Source organism: Cololabis saira, chromosome 16 (genome assembly GCF_033807715.1).
Source record: "Cololabis saira isolate AMF1-May2022 chromosome 16, fColSai1.1, whole genome shotgun sequence".
Lineage (NCBI taxonomy): Eukaryota > Metazoa > Chordata > Actinopteri > Beloniformes > Belonidae > Cololabis > Cololabis saira.
In genome coordinates this window covers 27,108,645-27,133,927 of record NC_084602.1, presented here as the reverse complement: position 1 = coordinate 27,133,927, position 25,283 = coordinate 27,108,645, and the positions used below count along the sequence as shown (strand labels likewise).

At 40.2% G+C, this 25,283-nt stretch overlaps 1 protein-coding gene across 9 annotated transcripts in view; it reads left to right on the top strand.

The window, feature by feature from the left end:
* The window catches only part of arid1b (AT-rich interactive domain 1B), a 224,445-nt gene that overhangs the window by 53,619 nt on the left and 145,543 nt on the right, over positions 1-25,283 (top strand). For 7 of the 9 annotated variants that reach the window (XM_061742836.1, XM_061742834.1, XM_061742831.1 and 4 more), the window contains exons 2-3: positions 4,322-4,525; positions 22,873-23,055. In XM_061742836.1, coding sequence (XP_061598820.1) covers positions 4,331-4,525; positions 22,873-23,055 — 378 coding nt within the window. In that variant the 5' untranslated portion in view covers positions 4,322-4,330. The remainder of the gene's footprint in view (positions 1-4,321; positions 4,526-22,872; positions 23,056-25,283) is intronic. The other 2 variants (XM_061742830.1, XM_061742835.1) reach the window with 2 other exon arrangements.

The following is a 25,283-nucleotide window of genomic DNA, read 5'->3' as shown; positions in this document are numbered from 1 at the left end:
CAGACCGGCAAACTCTGGCTGCAGCATGCTGAATCTCCAGAGGCGGACGTAGCAGCGAGGATAAAGAGGATCTGTTGACAATAATTATCCGTATTTGTTTCTTCTCACAGATACACACAGGCTAAAATGATTTCATTACACACGAGTTAAAGGCGGCATTGTGGAAAGGTCCATTTAAGAAGAAGAGAAAATAATCAATACTAAAAGGCATCTTGAGGCCAGTTTTCATACAAAATGATGTTTGATGCCTCTTTTTAACGTGATGAAATTGCCTCAAAATTGTACTAATTTGCACCGTGTGGGTGCCAGAAACACACTTATGGCGGAAAATAGGAACCCTGACTGAATCCACTAGTTCAATGTGTCTGAAATGGCTCTGTAAAAGCTCTGACCTGTCTAATAGAGAAAAGAAGAAAGAAAAAAAACATCACAAGATCACAAGAGTTCCCTGAATTGCTCTTCTGGGGTTTAGCCAATTTCTGAAGTAGCTGTTTCTCAATAAAGCAGCTTGTAGCCCATAAAGAACATATGAAGGAACATCGTTTATTGCATTGCTGTTTGTATAGAGATTACAGGAAAAGCACAGACTTCGGTGGCGACAGTACAGCCTTGAAGGCTGGAATCTGTAACTTTCTATATTGTTACCAAGAACTAGCTAAGTTGTGGGGGAAGAGTTATTTTTATTATGCGCCTTTCTGCCTTTTTTTCTTCCTTTGATTTGATTTGTGTGTTTGAATAGTTAATCAGTGATATTTAGGACTAATGCACACAGCCAGTGAGAACGATGGCCACAAAGATAGGGTAAAAGTTGTCACACCTTCAGAGATCCTGAAGGTGTGTGTGTGTGCCGGGCCATGTTCACCCAGGCTAATCAGTGAGTAGACTTTCTTTCAAACGATTCCTGCATTCAAAATGAAATTAGAATAATAACCATTTACTAATATTGTTTTATCTTTCTTTGATCCCAGTGTGTGCCTTATAATCCAGGTATCCAAGCCTCTTTTTGTCGAGTATTGTGTCTTTTTCCGATTAACAACTTAGCACATTAAAGCGAGAAGGAGTAAAATCATTTTTGCAACATAAAAATATTGTCGATTGAGCTCAGAGAGGCAATTTGGCAGGTTTCACCCCACGGTAATTTCACCCATGTTCCCTTTTAATGGCTTTGTTTTGCCTGAAAAAAAGCTCACAAGAGTTCATAAATTGAATTTTAAATTTAGCTGGTGAATTACTATTGTCTTCCATGCCTCGTCCCGCTCTCGCATTGAATGGCATGGCCAGATGAACAAAAGTGACAGGAAAAAAAGAAAACAATTTCATTGTACTCCCTCTGGTTTTTATAAGCTGTCCCTCCTGGGACAAACATGATTTGTTCAAGTGTGTCATATTCATATATATATGTATATATATATATATATATATATATATATATATATATATATATATATATATATATTTCTCGTCTATATATTTATATATATATATTTTTTTTGTAAATACAGTCATTTCTCTGAGGTAAGAAAAAAAAAAGTTCCAATTTGTCAAGAATTGTTGTTTGTGCCTGGTGCTGGCTACGATGGGCACATCTCGCGGAAAAAGGCTGTCGTGGGCTGAAATTTCGTTTAGTAGAACTTGTCACGAAAGCAGATTTGAGATTTTTACCTTTTTTTTTTCTTTCTTTTTCCTCCCCCCCCCCTCTGCGGATGAGTGTGGATGATGCCATGCGTGCAAGATGGTCCAAAGTAACAGATATAATTTGATTGTGAGTGTTATATTGAATAATTCCCTGAGTTTGTGAGAAAGCGAGACAGAGATGAGGGCTTTGCAGTGCTTGCATGTGTGTGCATGTGTGCGTTTAATCCACTCCTCCTAAAAACTCCCCAAACTCTGAGGTTTATTTCTATGCTCAGTGCCTTCTAAAGTGCAGCATTTAATTCTTTATTAAATTTTTTCCTAGCATGCATGTATACTTGGCGTCTGTGTGAAGGGATTTACGTGTGTTGCACTCAGCGTTTTTGGCAAACGGAAGACCTCTGAGAATGGATCGGTAAACTGGATGGAGTTTGGGAAATGGAGGGTTATGTGTGTCCAATATCATGAGGCGCATATTGCCCTGGAAACTCAAGAGTGCTGCCGTATTTACTACAGATATTACTTGGCGCATCTGCCTCGTTGAAGGTCGCGGCTGTTGTACAGTTTAAGCAGGTCATGTGCTGCGTTGCGCCCCTTCCAAAACACCATTATAACTGTATTGGAAACACATGACCAGCATCAATCTGAGCACATCAAGAACACTAAAAACAAATCGCTCTTTTGATTTTCAGTTTGTTTAACTCCGTTCCAATGCACTTAAAGACTAACTCAATTATGGTTGCACTCTGAATTAAATTAATAACTTGTTCCTGTTCAGTCTTTACTGTCTAACTGATAAATAAGGAGAAGCAAAAGACAAATAATGTGATAAAGTGTTCTCTCTGAAAAGATGCTGTCTGGGATCAATTTTACTTCATACTCTATAATTTCAAAGTACTATTGGATGAAAAAAAAATCACTACAAATCACAACAAAGATGACTCTAATGGGTCTTATTCTAATGCCCATTTAGGTGTTTCATCTTGGACCAAAACGGCTGCTGAATTCTGTGATCTTCTGGAAAACTGGAAATAATTCACTTATGCATTAAGTAAAAAGAAATTAGTGGCTACAGTTTATAATTAGCACAGCAACCATGTATTAACACACAGAATCAGGAGGCAGGAAGATGTTTTTCATCTTTTAGACTCTTGAAATCCTGGTCATGAAAATCTTTGCAGGATAAGCCTCCTCACGCTCTCGTACACCTCCATGCTGTGAAATAATTTCAGACACTCGAGAGCACTCGTACATGGCTCTCAGGCTTTCTTACCCCATTCTGTCCTGTTACTTTCTTTTTTTTCTTTTAATAATCACTCTCGTTCTCTTTTCCCTCTCCATACTCTGGAGTAGTCCAAACCCCCATGCACATGCCTCCGTGGGCAAAACCCTTTTAAAGCTGGAGCGCCTTTGCTGTCCACAAGTAACCTGCTGAATAAAGTGCTCCCTTCCCCCGACATGTCTTCTTGATATTAGCCTCGCAATATAAGGGAAGCGACTGTTTCTCCTCTACACTAGACAAGGTGATATTGAGTTGGGAAGAGGAGTGGAAACTAAGGAGGACAGTGGTGATGGGTGGGGGGTGGTTGGAGACGAGTGAGACAGAAGTGTGTGTAAGAAACAGCAGGAGCAAAATGTAATAAATCACTCGTGATCCTACATGGCAAAGACAAAAGGGAGAGTGGATAGGAGGCGAAAGTAATGAAAGAAGGACATCGGTTTATCTCTCTGGCAGACAGACAAACAGTTGGTGACGAATTAGCATTAGGCCGATACTCTGGACTGGAGTTTTCCAGTGGCTCCTTAAGACCCCAGACGGCTCCTGCAATGGCTCAGAAATACTTAATATACAATGGAATAAATTGCCCTTGACAATTTCCCTTCCATACCTTTCATTTATGTATTTATTTATCTTTTTTTAATCTGTGTGTGAATCTATAAGAAAGCAGCTCTCGAGGTGCGTCTCTTGCCTTTTGAAAGCAGCTACTGACTGCTTGATTGCTCTGAATTCCCTCCTGGGATTAAAACCTGCAAGCTTGAAATGCCTTGTCTCAAATGTAATGTAAAGTCTGGATCCTTCCCAACTCCGTTTTTTTTTCTTCCTGTGAACGCTTAAACGTAAATGTAAGAACTATTTCCATCCCATTTCTGCCAATTTACTATGAGCAAAAACATAGCATCTGAAAAGGGAGCACTGCACAGTGATTATTGGCATCGCTGCTTTGTGGTTATGGGAACAAGGCCAAGGGGTTTTTATTGCCATTGCTTCCCATCACTTTAAATAACATTTACCACACTTTAAAACCTTTTCATACATTAAAACAAAGATACAAGGTTTAGGTTTTAATTAAATCATTTTATTTTGGCCCCCCTCCAACAGTTTGCTCTGAGTAGCTGAGCAATAAACATCTTTGCTTGCCTAATTCCATTTGTTGTGCAATTTAAACATTTTTTTATTTTTTTTATTTGCAAACATCAATTTGAAACTTCCACTTGTGCAATTACAAAATAAATCAGCAGTGGCTGTGGTTTGGACTAAGTGGACTTCAGTTAGAAGTTCCAACTTTGCAGATGGCTGATCGAAGCCATTAAATGGATCTCGGCTAATCACGTGTATCAATTAATGTGAAATATTAGTTAATAAAGAAATGCTTGTTGTTGATGATTAATCCTATTTCTACCTCTACAGGTGTCCTCCATGGATTTCATGGCTATGAAGCGCTCACAGCTGTATGGCATGGCCAGCAATCCTTACTCCACCCCTCCACAGGCAGGAGGTGGGCATTACCCCTCTAACCAGCCATATACTTCGCCTCCCCCACATCGATATTCGATGAACATGCAGGGGAGAAGCCAAATGGGTTTGGGCAGCATGCAATATCCTCAACAGCAGGTATGTCAACCAGCAAAAAGGCTAAAACTTTGACGATGTGTTCCTCTAAGTGAATTAGAGGGCCCCCTCCCACCCGGCAGTTTTGTTGCGAATATCAATGCAGCTTTTACAAAATGATTAATGTTCATTCTCACTTTTTTTTGTATGCTTAATTTAGCATTTCTATTAACTTCCACATCATACCGGCTGCGTTTATGTGTGTCCATATGCACACTTATTGGATTTCTGTGGGTGCATACACAGAATGCTCACGAGTATCATCAGCCCACGTCTTGGTATCTCTATTTAGCACAATAGGTCTGTGTTTGAGACAATAATGCTTCTGTCTGCCTTATTGAGTCTTAAGTAAATCCCATTTGGATTGAAAGGATGTGTGTGTATGTGTGTTTATTTTCGTGCTTCAGCAAATGGCGTTACAGAGAGAAAATATGGTTTTGTGTTGTGTGGATGACGTGTGTCCCACATTTCTGGCAGACGGGGAACTTCTCCCGTGTATGTGTGCGTGTGGATGACAATTTGGCTTCATCAGTGTAGTTAGAAGGGCCGGGGAGGGGACGCGGTGTCTCCTGCTGTCACTGGGTGCTATATTTAGTAGACCCTGGTCTCTTGGAGTGGACTTGGAGACTTCGCATTGAGGCTATTTAGTTTCCAGACACAGCAAAACAACAAGAAGAGAAGGAGAGGAGCACATATGGGCCGACAGACTTACCGCTTTGTCTAAAAGTATTGAACAAATCTGCTCACATATTGTGACAGAGAAAAAGCTCTTACACAGTTCTCACTAATGCGCCTTTCATTACTATATTGTTTTAAAGAAAACAGTGGCGTGATGGGAAGAAAACAGTTGGGTGATTATGCAACAGTATTTGTGTAAAGGTATAACGCTCTGAAAAATGTTGATAAAAAACAGAAGGTAGGGACTTTCAGAACTCATAAAGCAACAATTTATTCAGGTTGGAGCATTGAAAATGTGCTGAAAATGAGAACTTTACCATCTTTAGGAAAGAAAAACATTTTAAAGTTTGGGAGAAGACTCTCTTTTCTTTTAGTACTAATCCATGTACTCCTGAGAACTAAAGAGACCGTTTGTCGGAGTGGAAGAAGAGGGATGTTGTCAAATGTCTGGATCTTTCTTGTAAATCTTTATTTTGGATGCTACAACAAACTGCATTTTAGGCAATAATTTCTGCAAGTGCATATACATTTATTTCCATTATAGAATCATGTTTTTAATGCAATACCACCAAAGAGCACTGGAATTCAGTGCAAATTTGTGGCACTGTCCGGTGTCTAGAGGTTTCTTGGAGTTCAATAATGATAATTATGTGCTGTAAATGATAGTAAAGTGAAACTCTGCCCATTTTCACTCCTAGGAGGCTCTCTCTCACTAAGATGCTCTTTTTATACCAATCATGGCACTGACCTGTTGCCAGTTAACCTAATTAGTTGCCAGATGTTCCTCCAGGTGTTTCCTTTCAGTCCCACTTACTTTTCCAGCCTTTTGTTGCCCATATCCCAACTTTTTTCAAATTTTAAAATGAAAAAACATTTTTCATGAAATTATAAAATGTTATTTCTTTGGTCCCTTTGTGTATAAATTATGATTTTTATGAGATTCTCAAATTATTTAATTATGCTCTTATGAACCATTAATACAAGATGCCTTTTTAAAAAAAAAGATGTACTAAATAGTAATTTTCATTACGTGTTAAGACAACAAAGATTGCCATATTTTGTGGTTCCAAAGTCGCTTTCTTTTAATTATTTAATGTGTGTCTGTGGTGTTCTGTTGTCCTGGTGGATGAATATACTGCAGTCCCAAGTCAGACACTTTATCTCAGACTTTATTGCTGCAGGTCTAAACACCCTCTGATGCATTTTTGTGATAACAACACACTCCCAAAATTATAATTACCGAACCCAGTAAGTGGCTTTGCATTATGAAATACACACAATGGGGAGCAAGCGGGGGTGTATATGGGAAGACCTGCCGTGCTTAGAGAGTAATACCAATGCATGAGGATGTGCAGCCAGTCACACACAGAAAAAATACATCTCTGGTACTATTTCACAAAGAAATCCTCCGGTGTATTACATAGGGGATACTGTGGTTGGGTTAGCAATCACTGTCTAGCGTTATGGAATGTAATTAGTTCAAATAGAATTAGTTGTTCGCTCTGGCTATAGCCATGGGAACTGCGCTTCTAAAGTTTCTAATTATCTGGCTCTGGCTTTAAAAGCAGCACCACCACATTGCCTATCTGCAGCCGGTGAGATCTAGCTCACAGTAATGAGTTCGGAGGAGGAGGTTTAATTCCACATTCTCAGATGAAGGTAATGAGTCTCACCTACAGAAAAGCGGTCAGGGGTCTGATCAGGGAGGAGCAGAGAGGGACAGGAAATTAGTGTTCCAAATGTGTCCTGCAAAATGTACAACGTATCAATTCTTGAAACGGCTGTTAATGACATATGAAAAGATGCTCCGAATGCAGTTATGACGGACATGATCGCAGCTGTTAGAAGGAGCAGAAACGATGTCCTCCCACCCGTACGCCTTCCCATCAGCCTGGATGTTATGAAACTTTTCAAGGATCAGCTGTAAAGACCAATCCCGACTGCAGCTGCAACAGCAAGGGGGAATGTCGGTGATGTAAGACACGCAACACACCATCCCCCATGATGCATCACACTTCAGGGCTGAGACCTCAGCTTGTGACAGCCAAGCATGCTGGGATGTTGCCAGGCAACGTGACGTCAACAAAGGCATGTGTTTACTGAATTTTCTGGGGCTCAACAACTGTATTTATATGTGCGTTTAAGGGTTTTAACATTGGAACCAAAAGTCTTTTTTGACTACATTTCATTACTGTGATTATATTCCTGCTAAAATCAAGCTTTCCTCCTTTTAGATAAGCTCTCCACAGCAATATTTTATCGACCTGAGTTCTTGGCTGCATGTGGAAGCTCACCTCTGTCTTTTGAGTAATACTCTCATGAGGCTCACCTTGTGAGGTGTGCACCCCAGCTCCAGAGACTGAAGCCTTCCCACGGCACACCTGGGTTTTGATTCTGACCCCAGACCTTTTACTGCACGTGACTTCCTCCTCCTCCTCTCTCATCCACATTTCCTTTGCTTAATCTCTCCATAATGAAGGCTGAAATCTCCACAACTCCCTTATTTGACTGGTTTCAGAATGGTCACAGAATTATATGATGACATCGGATTAGAGTAGCACTATATACCAGGTATTTAGTTTGTCTTTGTCACACCATCTTCCTCATATTTGGTTCTTAAATGTAGATGAAATCTTAGATTCCTTTGATATGAAATATTAAAATGACTACCTTTCTTTGAGAAATGGTTTTGCTGTCAAATACTATTGACAGCGAGTTATGTATATATTTTTCAGAGTAACAGAGGTCAATAATATTATTTTCCTTATGAAAATACCTTTTCAGGAAATCTGAAGTGTCCCATTTCAAATATAGCCAACATGATGTATTTGAGAAAAAAAAATACAAATCTCAAACTTTGAGTACTAATAACTACAGGAAATGCTTATTATATGCAATGTTTTAGAGACACATACTTTTAGGTCGTCCACAGTGACTAAGCTATTATTATAATGAGGTTGTTCTCATTATAATGACTATATAGACTTGCTGAATTATTATATTATTTATATATATATATATATATATATATATATATATATATATATATATATATATATATATATATATATATATATATATATATATATCTTGAAGCTAAAAGTTAAGCTTTGTGCTAAACTAGGTTTAGCTATTTAGGCCCTCAATCCTGCAATGTTGGGCTGTTGATTATACACACAGTCATTCTTACCACTGCATTTCACTACTAAGTAAGTATTTTGCTCTTGGCCTCCTTTTCTTAAGCCACCCATAGGAGACAAACACAAACACCAGTCTCACTGCTGATGCTCAAAAAAAGAAAAAAAAAAACAACAACCCCAAAACCACAGGCTTCCCAAACCTTCCAGCCTCCAGCAAATAAGCCTTGAACTTGCATTAGTTGTAGTTAGTGTCAAGCTGGGTCTGCATGCATGTTTGAGAGAGACAGGTTGAGTGTGTCAGAGGGGGCTAAGAGATGATGTGTGTGTGTGTGTGTCTGTGTCTGTGGTGTGTGTGTGTGTGTGTGTGTGTGTGTGTGTGTGTGTGTGTGTGTGTGTGTGTGTGTGTGTGTGTGTGTGTGTGCGTGTGTGTGTGTGTGTGCTTGTGAAACAGCGAGAGAAGCCCCGTGTGTGTTTATGTGGCGTGATGCAAGCCAGAACAAATATATCAGCTGAAGAAAAAAAAGAAGAGGAAGTAGAAGAAGGAGGCGGGTGTCTTGGGGATGACAGGTCACACGAGAAAAGCGTCTGTTTGGGAAGTGGAATGAAGTCGAAAATGGAATAAAAAAAGAAAAAAGCTAAAAAAAAAACACATTGACGCCAATTCCAAGCATAATTTCCTGTGATGTCAAAGTTGGCAGACGGAAAGGAAAAGGAATTTGAAGGAAACATTAGTGTTTGATGTGAAAAGAAGGGAGGGGTGATGGTGTGGGAGAAAGAGAGCAGAAGAAGAAAGATATCTTGGGAAATAGTTGAGTGAAAGAAAGCAAAGGAAGGAGTGTGTGCGTGTGTTTGTGTGTGTGTGTGCATGCATGGAGGAAGGTGAATGTGTCAACGAGTCAGGCAGAAACCATTACCAGTGTTGGCTGTTTGTTCCTTCCACGCTGGGCCAAGCATTTAAAGTCAAGTGGAAATGTGGTCGACCCGCCACCTGTTCTGTACACACGAGAACCACATTTCCACTTGACTTTACCACTGTCCCTCATAGCTCTGTGCAGCTTTTAATAGCCCCGATCTTTGTTAAAAGATTTGTTCTCTAGCTGTCTCTTTATTCAATAGTCATTAGTGGAATGAAGCAGGAAAATAATGCATCTGTATCGCGAATATCGTGTCTGTGAGCCTTTCAGCTGGGCAACAGCTGTGTACATTCCTAAACTATAAGCATCCAGTGATGGCTCCACTTCTTTTATTCACTTCATATGTCACATTTATGCAAAACATCTGAAGCTGTAACCATGAACCAGCAAGCAGCTGTCAAGTGTGCTTTTGCAGACCCTCAATGAAGCAACTTTGCTTTAAATTAACTGGTTCAACAGCAACTGTAATTAGATACACGTCTCACTTTGTGGTATAGTATCACAAAGCGCCTTTTATACATCACACCTCTGTGTTTTTTACAACTCAAAGTGTCTGCAAAAACAAAAAACAGACTGTCACAGATGATATTGTAAGTAATCAATTAGTAAATGGTTGGAAAATATTTTCAGGCTGATGCTTTCATAGTTTATTTCTGTACTTTTGAGTGTAAACATTAAGACATTAGAGAATAATTGAAGAGCTGGAAATTTTCAGGCCACTGTGGGACTCTTAACCAGCGTTTTATTAACGTCGGGTTTGCTGAAGGTCAGTTGCTACAACATTAACAGACAGAAAAAGCATTGGCATCAACAGAGAAGGGTATATTCTGTACTTTCTCCATAGATGCTTAATTAGAGCAATATTTACAGGTCTGAACTCGGAGCATCAATAACTGTTATAATTGTTTAGAGAGGGTTTATTCATTTACCATGTTTCTGTTTCTACATACTGACAAGGACAGAGGAAACACTAGTAATGACTTGTGAGCACACAAGCGGGAATAAAATGACTGAACTATTTTCTAAGCCTGTTGCTTGGGTTTCACCACCTTAACATGACATTTTTATTCTGCAATCCTGCTCTCATATGCTCGTGTGAAACCTGCACCGTGACACTGACGAAACCAAAGAGGATTCGGCTGTCATTCCTTTTATTATTTACATATGTGTGAAAATATTTGAAGATACAGCCCCATTAAATAATGATTTAAAATCGGCTTTACTTTGAAATTGTACTGAATAAAACCTCACATTAGCAGGAAGAACTGATTTGATGTTTCCATTACAAGAAAAAGCTGTAAAAATCCCTGTCTGTCCAAACATCATTTTGTGGGCTTTTGACTTCAAGGAGTTAGATGGTCGATTTATAACATCGATTGAGTCTGAACAAGGGGTTGGGTGGTGGTGGTGGTGGTGTGGGGGGGCTCTCACCAGTGTGGCGAGTGAGGGCCACTTGGAAGCACTTACAGGCCCGGGTGCTCGGGTTGTCTCTGGGGTTAATGCAGCCAGTGCTGCTGGCTCTGACGGATGACTGGGAAGCCCCAATAAATCAGCTCCTCTGCCAGGAAAGATGGAGGGAGAGGAGAGGTGGGGGCGCTACAAAGGGGAGCACTCCAGCCTCTTAAAGCCCCTCCCTCTTTGAAAGCCTCTTGAAACGTTGCAGGCTTTCTGTTCAAAGTGCACATCTTGTCATGCTGATGCACATGACACACTTTTTTTTTTTTTCCCCTTTCTAGTGGCCCCTCCACAATACCAAACCTGCACTTCACAGAGACGCACGTGACCCTGGGTATTTTCACTCATAATTAAAAAAGACATTAGGGGGTAAAAGAGTCAGGAGAACAGGAATGAAAGAAAGGAGAACACCGATCTGGAAATGTTGATTAATTAAGGGTTCCTATCTGACTCCAGAACAGATGAAGTTTCAAGATCAATTAATTAGCAAGCTAGCCTACGCACGTCAATGACTCTAATAGCCTCTTCTCATTTGTAACTTTTATTACCTCACTGCGGTTTAGCGGCTCTCAGCCAACCAAAATACCACGTGAAGCCCCTGCTATGTGGCTATTAAGTGAAAAGGGAGGAGAATCCCCATCCTTGTTCACAGACTGGTTTAAGTAATGCTATCAATTTCAGAGCATGAATAATATGTAATGGTAAGTTATGATGTACATAATATAAGTGGGCGGAAGTAGATGCAATAAACCAGTTGTATTGCATACTCAGCTGTCATGTATTTCTTCCTCTTGCATTAGTTGCATGAGGTGCAAGCTCCATCATTTTTTGCTCAGAAAGGTGAACTCATGTTGAAATTTAATATAATTTGGCATCAAATTCAGGCAAGAGATGTAAAACATCTCAAGCAGCGTGTTTTTGAAAGATCCAGACTCGGCGCTCTGTGTCTGCTGCGCTATATATGTGTCTATTGATAAGATAAAAGAGCCAAAAGATGAAAGTGGAGGGAAATGGAGGGAGCAAGGAGGAGAAAAGAAAGGGATGTTTCACATCTTTAGCGAGTTACAAGGGGATTAGTTGCTGCTCTAATTGGCTCACGGAGAATACATATCAGTTTGGAGATAGATTTTTACGCAGGTCAACTCTGCTCTGGCATCTTAGCTTCTTCATTTGTACTGCTGAACGGGGAAGTGAGATGTGACACATCATCAACATTTGAAAACAGATCAGAGACGCAAGAGACTGTGAGGATCAAGGTGTTACCTAGATTTAAACGCATTGCTTGCATTCATCCAGCTGCTGTAAGATTGATGCGTGAAGAGAGGATGATGATTAGGGTCTATTTATACAGCTATAAAGTCTGAATTTGAAGGCACATGTATATCTATCACTGACAAATATTTAATCCAGGATAATAATAAGTTAAAGGATTTAAAGGCACAAAAATAGAATATTTACATTATTTTGAAACAGTTTATGACTTTTTTTTTCTTAATGTGTTTAAAGGCATATGTGTGGCTGTCTGGAGTGAGTGTTGACAAAAAAAACCTGTCTTGAGCTACCTACAGCTACATTTCAGTGAGTGGTTGAGATTTGCAGGATATTATGACATCACAGACCCAGATCAGAGTAGCAATATCCAGTTTACTCATCTCTATCTATTCCTAATTGCACATGTTGCAGCGTTTGCCTGTGAATTCTGTTGTGCAAAGTTGTTTTGCAATTTTGAAAAGAAGCACAGAAGGGGAGGGACTAGAGTGAAGCTGCTAACTCCACCCCCAGAAACTTGCTGCTGTGAACAGAGCTGAAAAGATGTTTCACTAAGCATGCCACAGACATTTCATTTAAAACTCAGCAAATTGTGTCCATTTTTGAGAAAGAAACACCCTCATAAGTCTCCTTTAGTTCCCCCTACATAAAATGGGAATTGCTCCAAGGTTTGGAAAATTAATTTCTGGCCCTATTGTAGGAACGTTGTCCTGATGAACCCCCGCAGTATAATTTTATTCTGATCAGCTTATTCCTTTTTTAAGATTTAGTGGTTTTAGTGGCTTATATTTTCTTTTACTATCAATTATTAGACAGGAAATTTCGCACAGCAAAGGGGCACAGACCTGGATTTGAACCTGAGACGGCTGCCTGAGGACTGTAGATTTTCACGTGTGATGTATACCGACTATAGGACATCTTGGTGTCTCAGCTTTACAGACAAGATTTAACTGGGTGAGGGTTTCTTAAAGCTTCTTAGAGGACACCGAGAGTCACATGAAATTTCTCTGTGCAAAATTTGTTAAGTCAAAGCCTGAATACAAATATATGCCTTCGTCAAATTGCCATGCCTGCAGAATCAGTGTTGCAGGAATTACAGCCACACATTTGAGCAGCTCAGCATGAATTCACTAATTCAGTAAGTTGGTGTTAATTACTGATGTAGCCTTTTTTTTGTCCGTTTTTTAAATGCTGATCCATCCAAAAGTGTCATGGAGAGTGTATGGCTGCCTGCCCCTCACCCTTTAACCTTGATATCAGCACATCACCAACAGCTGATTCATCTGTAACAGAGAGGAGCTCAACAATTCACTGTGTCCTTGTCATTCAACAAAGTGGCGCCCCTATGTGTCCGCATACAAAAGAGACAGCCTCGCAGCAGGAGATGCAGAATCCAAGTATAATACCCTGAGCTCCTGGTGACCGCTGATGGTGTAAAAGTGTATTTCAACTGAAACCCCCCCAGTGCCGAGCCCCCACCCCCCCTTTCCCTGTTTAGATGTAATTGACATGACTCCTACACGAGTTGGAGCCTGTCATCGCAGCTAGAGGTGAAAAATGAGCCGAGCTGCCGTGTGCAGAAATGATTGATCTGAAAGATATTTTAGAGCTGCTGAGTGCTCAGTTGTGGTGTTTACATGTGTCACGAGCCCTCTTTCACTTGTAATGATGATTATTCTTTATCTGTCAAGACTACACTTTGTGTTAGATTCCCTTCTAAAATGACTCGTATCAACACCGTAAAATTCTGTGTGAATGCATTTGAGTTTATCACGGATCAATTTGTTAGTCTCTTGTGTACTTTTTAAAAACTGCCATTAGCTCCCTCAATATCAAAGGCTAAGCATTTTTAACTCCAGGTTCATTTCTGACCCCTCACTGAATCACATTTGCCCCCCTCCCAACCCCAAAAGAAATGCCTCTTTCTCAATTTCTCCTCTTTCCCCTGTCTTGCGCGGGCCCAGATTGGGGTCAGGAGTTTAGTAGGGGAAAAACATTTTGAGCTGGTGGCACAGAGCCCAGAGTCTCTTGCAAAAAAGTAAAAAAATAAATAAATCACTGTTCACACTGACATTACGGAGAGCATTAACCTGGCCTGCTCTGCCTCTCCAAATGCCTCCATTACGGCTCTGCCTGGAACAACAAATCCACTGCCAGTTGCAGTCAGTCGGCAATAAAGCGCTTGCAACAAGCAGACCCTTTTTGTTTTATCAATTGATGCCGGCAGAACCTGAAAATTAGAGTGAGGGAAGGACTGAGAGGGCACGGAGAGCATCGTTCGACTGTCTTCAAAAAAGGGTCCAAGTTAAAAATGTAAAATAAAAAGCACGTGTGTCAGTTGATGGCTACACTATGTGCTCACTATGTGCTGTGAGATGGGAGTTTTATCAACAGGTCAATAAGTTACGTTCGCTGAATAGACAGGCTGGGGTTCTCATTTGAGAATGAAAATACTGCAGTATATCAAGTGCAACGTGCTCTTTATATGGAAAAAATAAAATGCCAGCAATTTCATGTGCGCCCTAGTTTTTCCAGCGGGTTTGGTTATTCAGTTTGGCCTCGCGTGATACGAGCATGCCACCATTCAGTCTTGCATATCGCTTCTCCTGCCCATCACTCTTTCTTTCACTCCTCGAAGGGCAGCTCATTCCTGAGGTGTCAAGGGCCTCCCGATGTATGAGGAGGAGAGACCAGAGCGAGAGAAAGAGAGATGAAAGAGGGGTGCACAGAGACGGAGAGCAGCGTCACCTTGGGGAAGAGATACAAGAGCGATGACGAGAACAATAATGCATTCCCTCTTCTCTTCCTCATGTTTAATCATGAGCCTGTTGATGCTAATCCTTCCCTCCAACACTTCACACGGCATGATGGGACTCACCTTCGTCTATGATTCACGACTGTGCTGGGTTTTGGCTGCGACAGTCTGATTTTATCACCACACAATGTTGGGGAAGCTGGTTGATTTATTTTGCTCCAGAGAGTAATGATAACCTCTAGTAAACTTTATATGTTACATAAATGACAGGCTCCAGCAGTAGCCAGTTTGTGTGTTGTATCATGTGACTATAATTCCTTATGTTCTCTAACTTTTATATGTGTAACTGAAATGTATATTCAGTCAACAAAGCACGGATGCAATTATGCCAAAAAATATTTAAATTGCTAAAATTTGAGAAAAGGTAAAATTCCCACAAAGCTTTACTTTCTAAACATGTGGAAAAAAAAGACATCTTCAGCTAAATGTAAATAATACAACAACCTGTTACATTTGCATCAGTAAAAATAACCCACAAATGAGGCAAACAAAGTACTTGAACATCTAAAGAACACAAATACAGTAAAAATAGGAACAGAATTAATACATGTCTTTTGTAATAGCAGGTGCTGATTCTGGGGAGGGGCGTTCAATTATGTTTATGAACCCCAATATCTCTACACATGGCTAATAAATAAGAACTGATTGTGTTTTATCATAAAGAAAGCAACTGAAGTCTTCATTGTTAGAGCTGACTGAAACGTATTTACTTTTTATCCTCACAGATTTGGTTTTTAATCACCTCCAGACCTTTTTGAGGAATTAAAGTGCAAAAATCATTAATAATATTTAAAAAATCCATGAATAGATCAATAGTAAATGCTGCAAAATAGTATATAAAATATATGTAGTGATTTAGAATATATTTAATATTTATATAAAATGAGACAAACATGATGAAGTATTAGTTGTAGGCTACTTATTAAACTCTATCTGTCCCTCTGTTGCACAGTAACAACCTGAAACTGAATGTCCTCAAAATCAACAAGCTCATAGTGGATTTCAGGAAACACAGACAGAACCACACCCCCCCATAAATGCAGAGCGCTTGGAAACGGTCTTCCCCTTCACGTTTCTGGGCACCGGCATCTCTGCTGATCTCCAACGCCTTGGTGAAGACGGACCTACAGCGGCTGCACTTCTTCCGTGTCCTGAGGAACCTGGACCAGAAGCTGCTGCTGGTCTTCTACCAGTCCTCAGTGGAGAGCGTGCTCTCGTACCGTCTGGGTGTGTGGTACGCCGGCTCCACTGCTGAAAACAGAAAGGCTGCAAAGAAGGAAATAAAAACAGCCACAAAGAATCACCGGCTGCCCTCTGCCCTCCCTGGAGAACCTCTCCAGGTCTCCTGTCTCAGAAAAACCAGGGCCATCGCAGGGGACTCGTCACATCCTGCCCATCACCTATTTGACCTGCTGCCCTCTGGTGCCGCTTCAGGTCACCCAATTCTCACACCTCTAGACTCACAAACCTCACAGGCAAAGCCCCCATCCCCTCCACAATGGAAACATACACTTTTTTGTAGTTTTACTCTGTTTCAGTTCCCTTAACTTCAACTCTGTATTTTGATTTAAATCCATATTTAGAAATTATAACTTTGCAAATGGAGTATTATTACATTATTTCAATATTTCACCTATTGAGATGTTTTTCTTCTCTTTTTGTTCTTAATTTTACCTTAAGGGCACGATAGGTGGGACAGTTAGTGGATAGCGAACAGTGCAGGTCAACTGAAAACTGCCACTGTTGGATTATTCAAATACCTCAACCACTTGCAGCAAAGTAGCTTTGAAGAAGAAAAAAAAAAGTGAGCCAACTGCCACAGTTGTCAGTTATTTTGATAGCGGCACACTTTTTCATTCTCCTGACTGACACATCTGTCAACACTGCCATCCCTGTTTTACCTTTTCCCTGTTGTGTTCCCTGCTGAAATGTCCTTTGATAATCTGCCCTTAAGTTTGCTTTTAGATTTACCGAACTGCGGGGAAACGTGAATATGAATAAATCATCTTTTTCCATTTGCACTCTGTTTGCAAATGTGATCATTTAAATGTAACTGGCTTCAGCATATTCGCATGTAGTCCTCCAGCGGTATCGCAGTGAAGCCATGTGGCTGGAACTTTGTTGAAAAGAGCAGTTGGCTGCCAGGAGAATGTTGTTATACTTCCTCACATCTATAGATTCATTTTGTTAAATTTGTTGTGCTTTTAGAGTGAACATGCAGACATAACAGAATATGCATCAGTGGTTTCAAATCACAGACCACTGACAAGGACAGACAGTAGTAGACAGTCAAAGAGTATAATAAACCCCCTTTTTCCTTCCGCCCTGCGCTGATGAAGAAGCAAGTATTCACAGTAAACCTACTCCTAGATGTGTTTGTGGTCTTGTGGTGGCCATTGTTGTCTCATTGTGCTTAATGCAGAGGAAATTGATAAGCATTTCTTTCTAAACACAAACAGTTTGTAGGTGCAGGTGGAACTAAGAAAGATTTCCATCAGTAAACAGTGCAGATACTGTATGTATGAGGAATCACAGCAGATGTGCTACAAATCAATCCAAAACGTAGATACTGATCCCTAGGATGATGCAGAAATATAAAATAAAACAGCATTACGTGAACTGTTGTTTAAATAAATTTCCAATGTTACACTTTTGCTAATTTATATTTTAAAGAATTGCTTTAAGCATGCAAGCTCTTCATTTTGTTGTGTTTTAAATTCTTAGATACTGCCAGACATTAACATGTTATGTGAGACGTGCAGCATTTTTCACTCCACTTCTAATAGTGATTGATTAGTTACATTTACCTGCTGTTTTCTGCAGGCCGCCATACTGATCAGCGGGGGGCCACCAGTCTGTACATCTGTTTGTTTATGCCTCACCTTCTCCTTTCCTTATATGTTTGTCTTTCATGCAACGTCCCTGTTTTACATGGTCCCTATCCCTCCTCTAAATCTCAGCTTCTCCTCTGTGCTCTCCATGTGCTCTTGTTTCTGTCGCCCTTTTCTCTCCACATATCTCTCTGTCTGCATCAGCATCTCTATCTGTCTCTGTCTGTCTTTATCCTCTGCAACATCGCTTATCTTTGCCTTTAAGTATCTCAGTGTGCTAACACTCGTCCTCTATCTCCTTTGTGGCTATCTCTCCATCTCTATCTCTCTAAACATCTTCCCTTGCCACTCTGTCGTGTCGTTTTCATGTAATTTGTCTTGTGTCCAAACTTCCTTTTGTCCGCTGCACTTTTCTTGCTGTTTTTCGGTTTGAAGCCGGTGCTGCTTGCTGAGCACTGCTGCGAATGCTGAGGGTGATGCATGGGCAGATGTGTGTGTGCCTGTCAGACCTGTCAGTGTGTGTATGCGAGAAGGTTCGGGTCGGTGGCAGCGCTTAGTCCTCTGGTTGGCTGAGCCCATCTGTCACTCAAAGCGGGTCAACCTCTGGTCCCGGTCACCAGCCAGGCGTATCGATATTTTGACAGAATTATGAAGATTCCTGTCTCCTGGTTATTGGCTCGATTGAATTACAAGCATTGCCTTGTTCCGTGGCAAGTTTTTTTTCTTTTTCTTTTGAAAACGTGCACGCACAGCTCGCCTTGAAACGGGGTTAGTACAGCTATTTATTTTCACTATTTTCTATAAAGGACGTTATTACCTTCTTTTTAATACAACTTTTGCTATGATAGATTTTTGATGGTTATTCTCGTTCTTTGTATCTTACTGTGCCACCGAGGCTTTTGTTTCCATCACACCGTTGCTGCAGTTTATTTTGAATTATTTGCTTCACAGGACATCTATTCTGTCATTTCTCCCTACAGCACTTCATATCTGTTGTCATTTCATTACAGACATTTATTTGACGCTGTGTGCCTGCCAAGGCACTCCGGATAAATCACACTGTTATTTAGTCCTCTTCCACACACCTGATTGAAAGCAAAAGGCAGAAAATGGTCTTATTTTCTCCTTTCCAGCAGTCATTTTTATTGGTGTAACAGCAGCACAGCGAGTCTGTTTTTCACTAAGCATATTCTCAGTCAAATGGCATCAGGTTTCATTGAGCTGGTGTGTACTCAGCAGGTACGGTACAGCAATGCAGTCTGCCCCAGCGATCAAACAGAAGCAGCTTTTGAATAACTCTTGAATAGCACTTTTCTTTTTCTTTTTTTTTCCTCTCCCAAAGCCACTTTGACAGGTTACTACTTGTTAGACTTCCAGTCTGCCTGCTGCCTTTCTGCTTATTTCACTGACTGACTAGCTGGTGATTCTTCTGTCTCCTTTTACATTCGTCTCTGTGTCTCGCTTCTCCGCTCGCTAACTTGGTTGCCTGCCTTAGTTCCTGCTTGCATATTTGTCACTCACTTGCAGAAAACAGACACTGTTCAGATGCTCCAGTAAACAGTTTATCTAAAGAAATAGGTTTTTTTTTTACACTTTTTACCGTTTATACCGTGGAATAATTACATTTTACCATGATATACAGTACAAGGGATCAGCTTCACGATGATATAACAACAAACTATGCTAGACAGTTTTACTTCATAGAGCTGCCGAAGAGCAGTGGGTGATCAGTAAATCAAATGGACCTTCACTTCCTATCTAGTGAAACCCAATGCTTTTCAAACAGCTTAAAGGTTAATTCCTTTAAGCCGAATTGTTTTTCCTGTAATTGCTTTGTAAAGTTGTCTTATAATCATTATTATTATTATTTCTTAAATGTTGAGTGGATTTTGCTGTCTTTTTTTCTTCTGCAGTTTATAATCATCCCACGAAGGTGCAAAAGCTGAAAAGGCTTTGTTTCTTTCAGTTCATCTGTGTCTGTTTACATATATTCTCCACACAATCGGTGGCGTTCAAAATGGAGGGTTCTCAGAGTATCATGAGGGGAGGGAAGTTGATTTAAAAAGCATTAAAATAATCTGAAATGAACTGAATGCTACTTTAATAATCTCAAAGGGAATTCAGATTATTGCAGAGAAACAAAAGAAAGAGTACAAATAAAAAGTAAGAACAAATAAAGTGGCACCTTTCCTGGTACAGAGTGGCATTTTAAAAGCTTATTGAAAGGACAAAATAGTCCTATTTCCATAGCAGGAGAGGTTGATATAGTACTAATTAATAATAATAATTACATTAACAATAGCTTTTGGCCATTGAACGGTCACAGTAACCTCTGTCAGGGTGCCAGCACACCGTAAACCCCCCAGGAACGAAAAAATAAAAAAGCTTCCCATAGCTGTGACTGCTGTTGATGACAACTGTGCTTTTCAAGTTTTCTATTAATCTGTTAAACACTATCATTTTCTTCTTTTCTTTAAATATAAAGTCATATTGTTTTTTATGTTGCTTTTTTTTGTACATTCATTTTAAAGTTATGTTTTTGTACAGTATGTCAGCACTGAAAGGCCTGCACCTTACTTTCGTTGCACTCATTGCAGTGACAATAGAGAAATCTGAATCTGAAACAGCTGTGATTCGGGTGTGCACCTCACTGGCCCCAAATTAAGTCAAATCCAGGACATCACATGGCTACCAAAGCAAATCAAACTTTTATTTATAAAATGAGTAACGCAAAGTGCTTTACATAATAAAATCAACATTTAACATAGAAACACTCACACACTCATGGTTAAAAACACACATCTGGTAATTTTCACACACATCCTCACTTTAATACCCACACAGCACACATACACCCTCCCACATGGACATTAAAATATAATCACGAACATCATAAAAATTTAAATCATCATAGATAAATAAATAAATGCACAATTTTTCTTCTTCTGTATATACCATATATATTTTTTAATTTTTCTCTGTATATATATGCATGTGTGTGTTGTGTGTACTGCTGCTGCTCAATGTGAATTTCCCCACTGAGGGATGAATAAAGGAATATCTAAATTAAATACCTAAATAAATAAATACCTGGCTTGACGCTGAGGTGAGAAACTATATTTACACATTTTTACCCATGCAGTGACTTCACTCTTATAGGTTAAAAACAAAAGCCATCAGATGTAGCATCAATGTGTTACGTTTAATCGTTTTCAATTTGTTTGCTTAAAGATTAAACAGACAGCAAAATCTGGCTTATCCTGTATTAATTTTGATTCATTGTAATTTATTGCAAGAGTTTGTTTTTTTTATTTGTCTGATTTTGGAAACTATACCTCTACCTCTCACAATCGGCCTGCATCTATCTGTTTGCCCGTCATTGCATCCGTCTGAGCAGGAAAGGAACCCACCCACAGTTGTCTGGTCTCCATCTCCATGGTGACCTTATCCTCAACAATCCCAGAACAGTTGAGACTCACTGTGTTGCACCAGACTGTCATCACTGATCATTGGATAGTGCTGTTTTAAAAAAAAAAATGAATGGCTTTGATCCCCATCTAATGATGCGTATGTGTGTGAGAGGTTTAGAGCTGTAGTTTGTCTTCCTCACTTTAGTAAACGCCTGCAACGCATTCATTTAAGTATTTCACAATCAACTAATTTCCGCGTGTGTGTGTGTGTAGGCATGTGCGAATGTGTGTGTCTGGCTGGTTGTAATGAATCCAGCGTTGCTGTTGGCATGTGCAGGGCCATGCTATTAACCTCTCTGCCAGCGAGACTGATCTCACCCTGTCTGTCCGTCTCATTGGCCTAATGACACACTCTCACACTCGAAGCACAACACTGGCACTCACACACAAACCTGTCCTTGCTAATCATATTTCCATGAAATGAAAAGTATTCGACACTGTCCAATCATCTCCACTCAGAGTCAAAAAGCTTCTACTAGCATTTAGAGAACACTGGGAAGTACTCTTCAAAACAGTTTCAGATGTATTAATCTCCACTGTTGCTCTGCAACCAGATTGAATTTCACTATATTCGACTCCGGCCAGGAGTTTCATCATGACTTGTATATGCGGGTTTTCTCAAGCACAGGCTGTGTGTTCTTATCTGACAAGGCAGCAGTGTATTAGTTACGTCATGTCAGTGGCCCCTCATAACGCCGTCATCTACCATATAAATCAGCCCCAGTGTGAGACTTTTATTTTGCAAAGGAAGATTTAAGGTGGCATGTTAAAAGTTTAGGACTTAGGGCAGAAGCTGGAAGTGGACTACAAGCTTGACAAATGACTCAAATTACAGCCTGTATGTACATTTAATGAGCTTGTGGCAGCTCTGTCTACTGAATAAGAAAAAAAAAAACAAGAAAAAAAAACCTGACATGACGGGGAAGAAATATCACATAAAAAAAATGCTGTTGTATTGCTTCCCAAGTGGTCGTAAATGTAGTTCGATAATCTTTTCTTGGCCTTTGGGTGAATGTGTCTCCGCTGATGCTGTGTGTGGAAAAAATAAGAAAACCCCATCCACCGCAGGAAATCCCTACAGCAGTGAGGAGCACCTGGCACTGTCTGTAGTCATAACAAACAACAAGAAGGGATTAAGACCACATTTGTATTTGTGCCAACTTGATACACACACTCCCTCTTCTTCCCCATCTCCCTCACAGCCACCGCGTAATGCAGCAGTGCCACTCGGCGAGGGTTCGTCCTTGCGAGTCACTTTTTTTTAACTGCATTGCCCTGGACTGAAGAATTCACCCATGTGTCTCTCATTAAGGTTACGGCCTGGGACGGGCCCGCAGTAATATCCAACACACATCATCCCATCTGTGAGCTGACTGAGATGGAGATAATGTAAAGAGGAGGATGCATTTGCCCAGCCTGAGGACATAAATGTAGAGGTTTCTGCAGTGTGAGTTCATTAGGAAGACGGCTGCTGGGAGACGGGTGTCGGCCTGCTCTCAGCTAAATTAAGTCTGTAGCTGAAGAAGTGGAAAATATTTCTGGGATAGTTTGTGAAGGCCCCTTATGAGATTGGTTTGATTTTCGTTCTAAGAGCAGTCCTCCAGTCCTCTTTCTCTTTTTTTTGTTTATTTCTTAAGCGTGCTACCCAGTGCATGCTGTAATATCATACGTATTGATCTCCCGATCTATGCTGCCTTAACTAAAAGTGAAACTGTTGTGATGATCTCAGTCCTGACCCAATATCTGCCCTCTAATCGTTGCGTGATTGATTGTTTCAGCAGGTGGCACCGTACGGGCAGCAGCCGATGGGGGGCTACAGTCAGCAGCAGCAGCAGCAGCAGCAGCAGCAGCAGCACCAGGGGGGGCAGCAGGGAACTCCTCCATACTTCAGCCCCCCTCAGCAGACCCCTCCAGGCCCGACCCCCAGTTCCTACCTGCAGCCTCGACCAACACCACAACAGGTGCAAACACACACTAAAAAGCCCAAACTAGTAACGCACACAGCGGTTTCCTGTGAGGAGAGCAAGCCAAACATTTACTTGAGCAAACGTGGGAATTAACCACAACTCAATGAATAAATGTGTCTGTGCATTTGTGTCCATGTCGTTGTGCAAGGGCAAGGAACATCTCTTCCTCATTCCATTCATAAGCAGTATTATTTGACAATCTTATCCAAAAATAGAAAAAAAAAAAAGGAAAAAAGAAAGGGTAAGTAAGATGAAACACTAAATCAATAAACAGTCGATGCAAAACATAATCACAGACAGGCCAGTTGTTGCACATACACACTTGTTGAACATTTTCAATGCACTTTATTCCATCAGAGCAAACAAAATTCTCAAAGCAACAAAATGGTCCAGTGTGCAGATATGGATCAGGAATTGTTTTGCCAATTTGGAGTATGCTTTTCTGTAAAAGATTTCCATTTTGAAGTTGGGATTCAAGCAGTTGTTTTGTAACTTGCGTGAAGGCTTCCCATGTGTTTCTCATCCACTCTGCAGCCAACGGGGTCTATGAGCCTGAGTGGAGTAACTCTGGGTCACAGCCCTGTGCTGGATCATTACTGAGCAGAACAAACCGGAACAAGAGAAAGAGCAGGACAAGACGGGGAATGTGCAACAGAACTGGACAGGAAAGGATAGATCAGATAGAACACAGCGGAAAGCAGAAGACAAGATAAATTTAAACAGGACAGACGAGTAAAGTGGGGCTTCCTCGAGGCCCTCACGCAAACCTGGCATCATTTCTGGTAAAAGCTTGTTTAGGCGGATCAGTCGATATCCAGTTGTAATGCATACAGCTGCAAACAGGAAAAGCATCAAAGAACATGGCAGTAAATCTGCTTTGCTCTTAAGCCCCATTTTGAGTTGCAGTAGTGTTTTGAATTAATATAAAATTAGAGTAAATGTATGTTTATTTTTCTACTTGTATACTCCATAGCAATTACTGTATTTGAGCCCTTAATTTAATTACAATACTATTTTATACAGACTTAGAAGAGTATCCTACACGGGATGTCAAACAATGAGAATGTCATGACTCCTTTACTTTTCGAAACTTTTCTGAAATGAAAACTTTGTAATGAAGCAGAGCTCAACACAGGGTTCATTTTTGGATAGGACTGATCCTGTATCGTGTAACTAGAGTGTATAACGGACTTTGTTTGGCATAAAGCTGCAAGTATGGTCATATGTAATATTGGCAGGACAGGCGCTAGTGGTGTTTTTGGCATTATACAGCAAGCTAACTGATTCAAAGAGGGTTGTAGAGATAAAAGAAATAGAAAATAAATTATAGTGCCAGTATGAGATTGTGTTAATGTAATGCGTAAAAATTACATTAATTTTGAAGCTTTGTTAGGAACACAACTTCCAGCGGCTGCAATGAACAATATCTACACTGTTCAGCTATTTGATATCTTACATTTTTTTGTCATTATTTGCTGGTAACACTTACTCGTGGTAGAATACACAGATTCTAGCCCTTGAAGTTTGGTGTAGATAATCATGTTGACAGATGACAAGTCCATGTCTTGACAGTAATTGTACTGAACAGTAGATAAAACATTTCATAAATCAGGATTTTCTCGAAGAAACATGCTGCTTGTAAAGGTCAGTTTTTACTTTATGTGTGTGTGTGTGTGTGTGTGTGTGTGTGTGTGTGTGTGTGTGTGTGTGTACGTACATATATATATATATATATATATATATATATATATATATATATATATATATATATATATATATATATATATATATATATAAATGGGTGAATATATATATAAAGGGGCATCTGTAACAGTAATGGGAAAAACTCCCATTTATACAGGCTTTAATATTCAGCACACTTTGTGTATCAGAAAAGCCAAATGTCAAATGTCACTGCATCAACTAGCATTGTAGTTTTTTAACAGTTTCAGCCAACATGGTTTTTGTGTCTCTCTGAAAAAGACTTGTTTCCTCACTTAACACTCTCACGTACACAGACTGCGCAGCCTACTGAGCAAACATTATTCACTCTAACAAGGAGAGGCTGAGATCCATGGCCGCACTGACATTTTGTGACAGTAATGGTGTGTTTTCATCATCGCTGATGATGTGGTGGCAATTGACCCACGCTGACATTTACAGACCCAGGTACTTCTAACCGGCCACTCTGATTGGCCGAAGCCCCGTTTCACCTGTGCTGA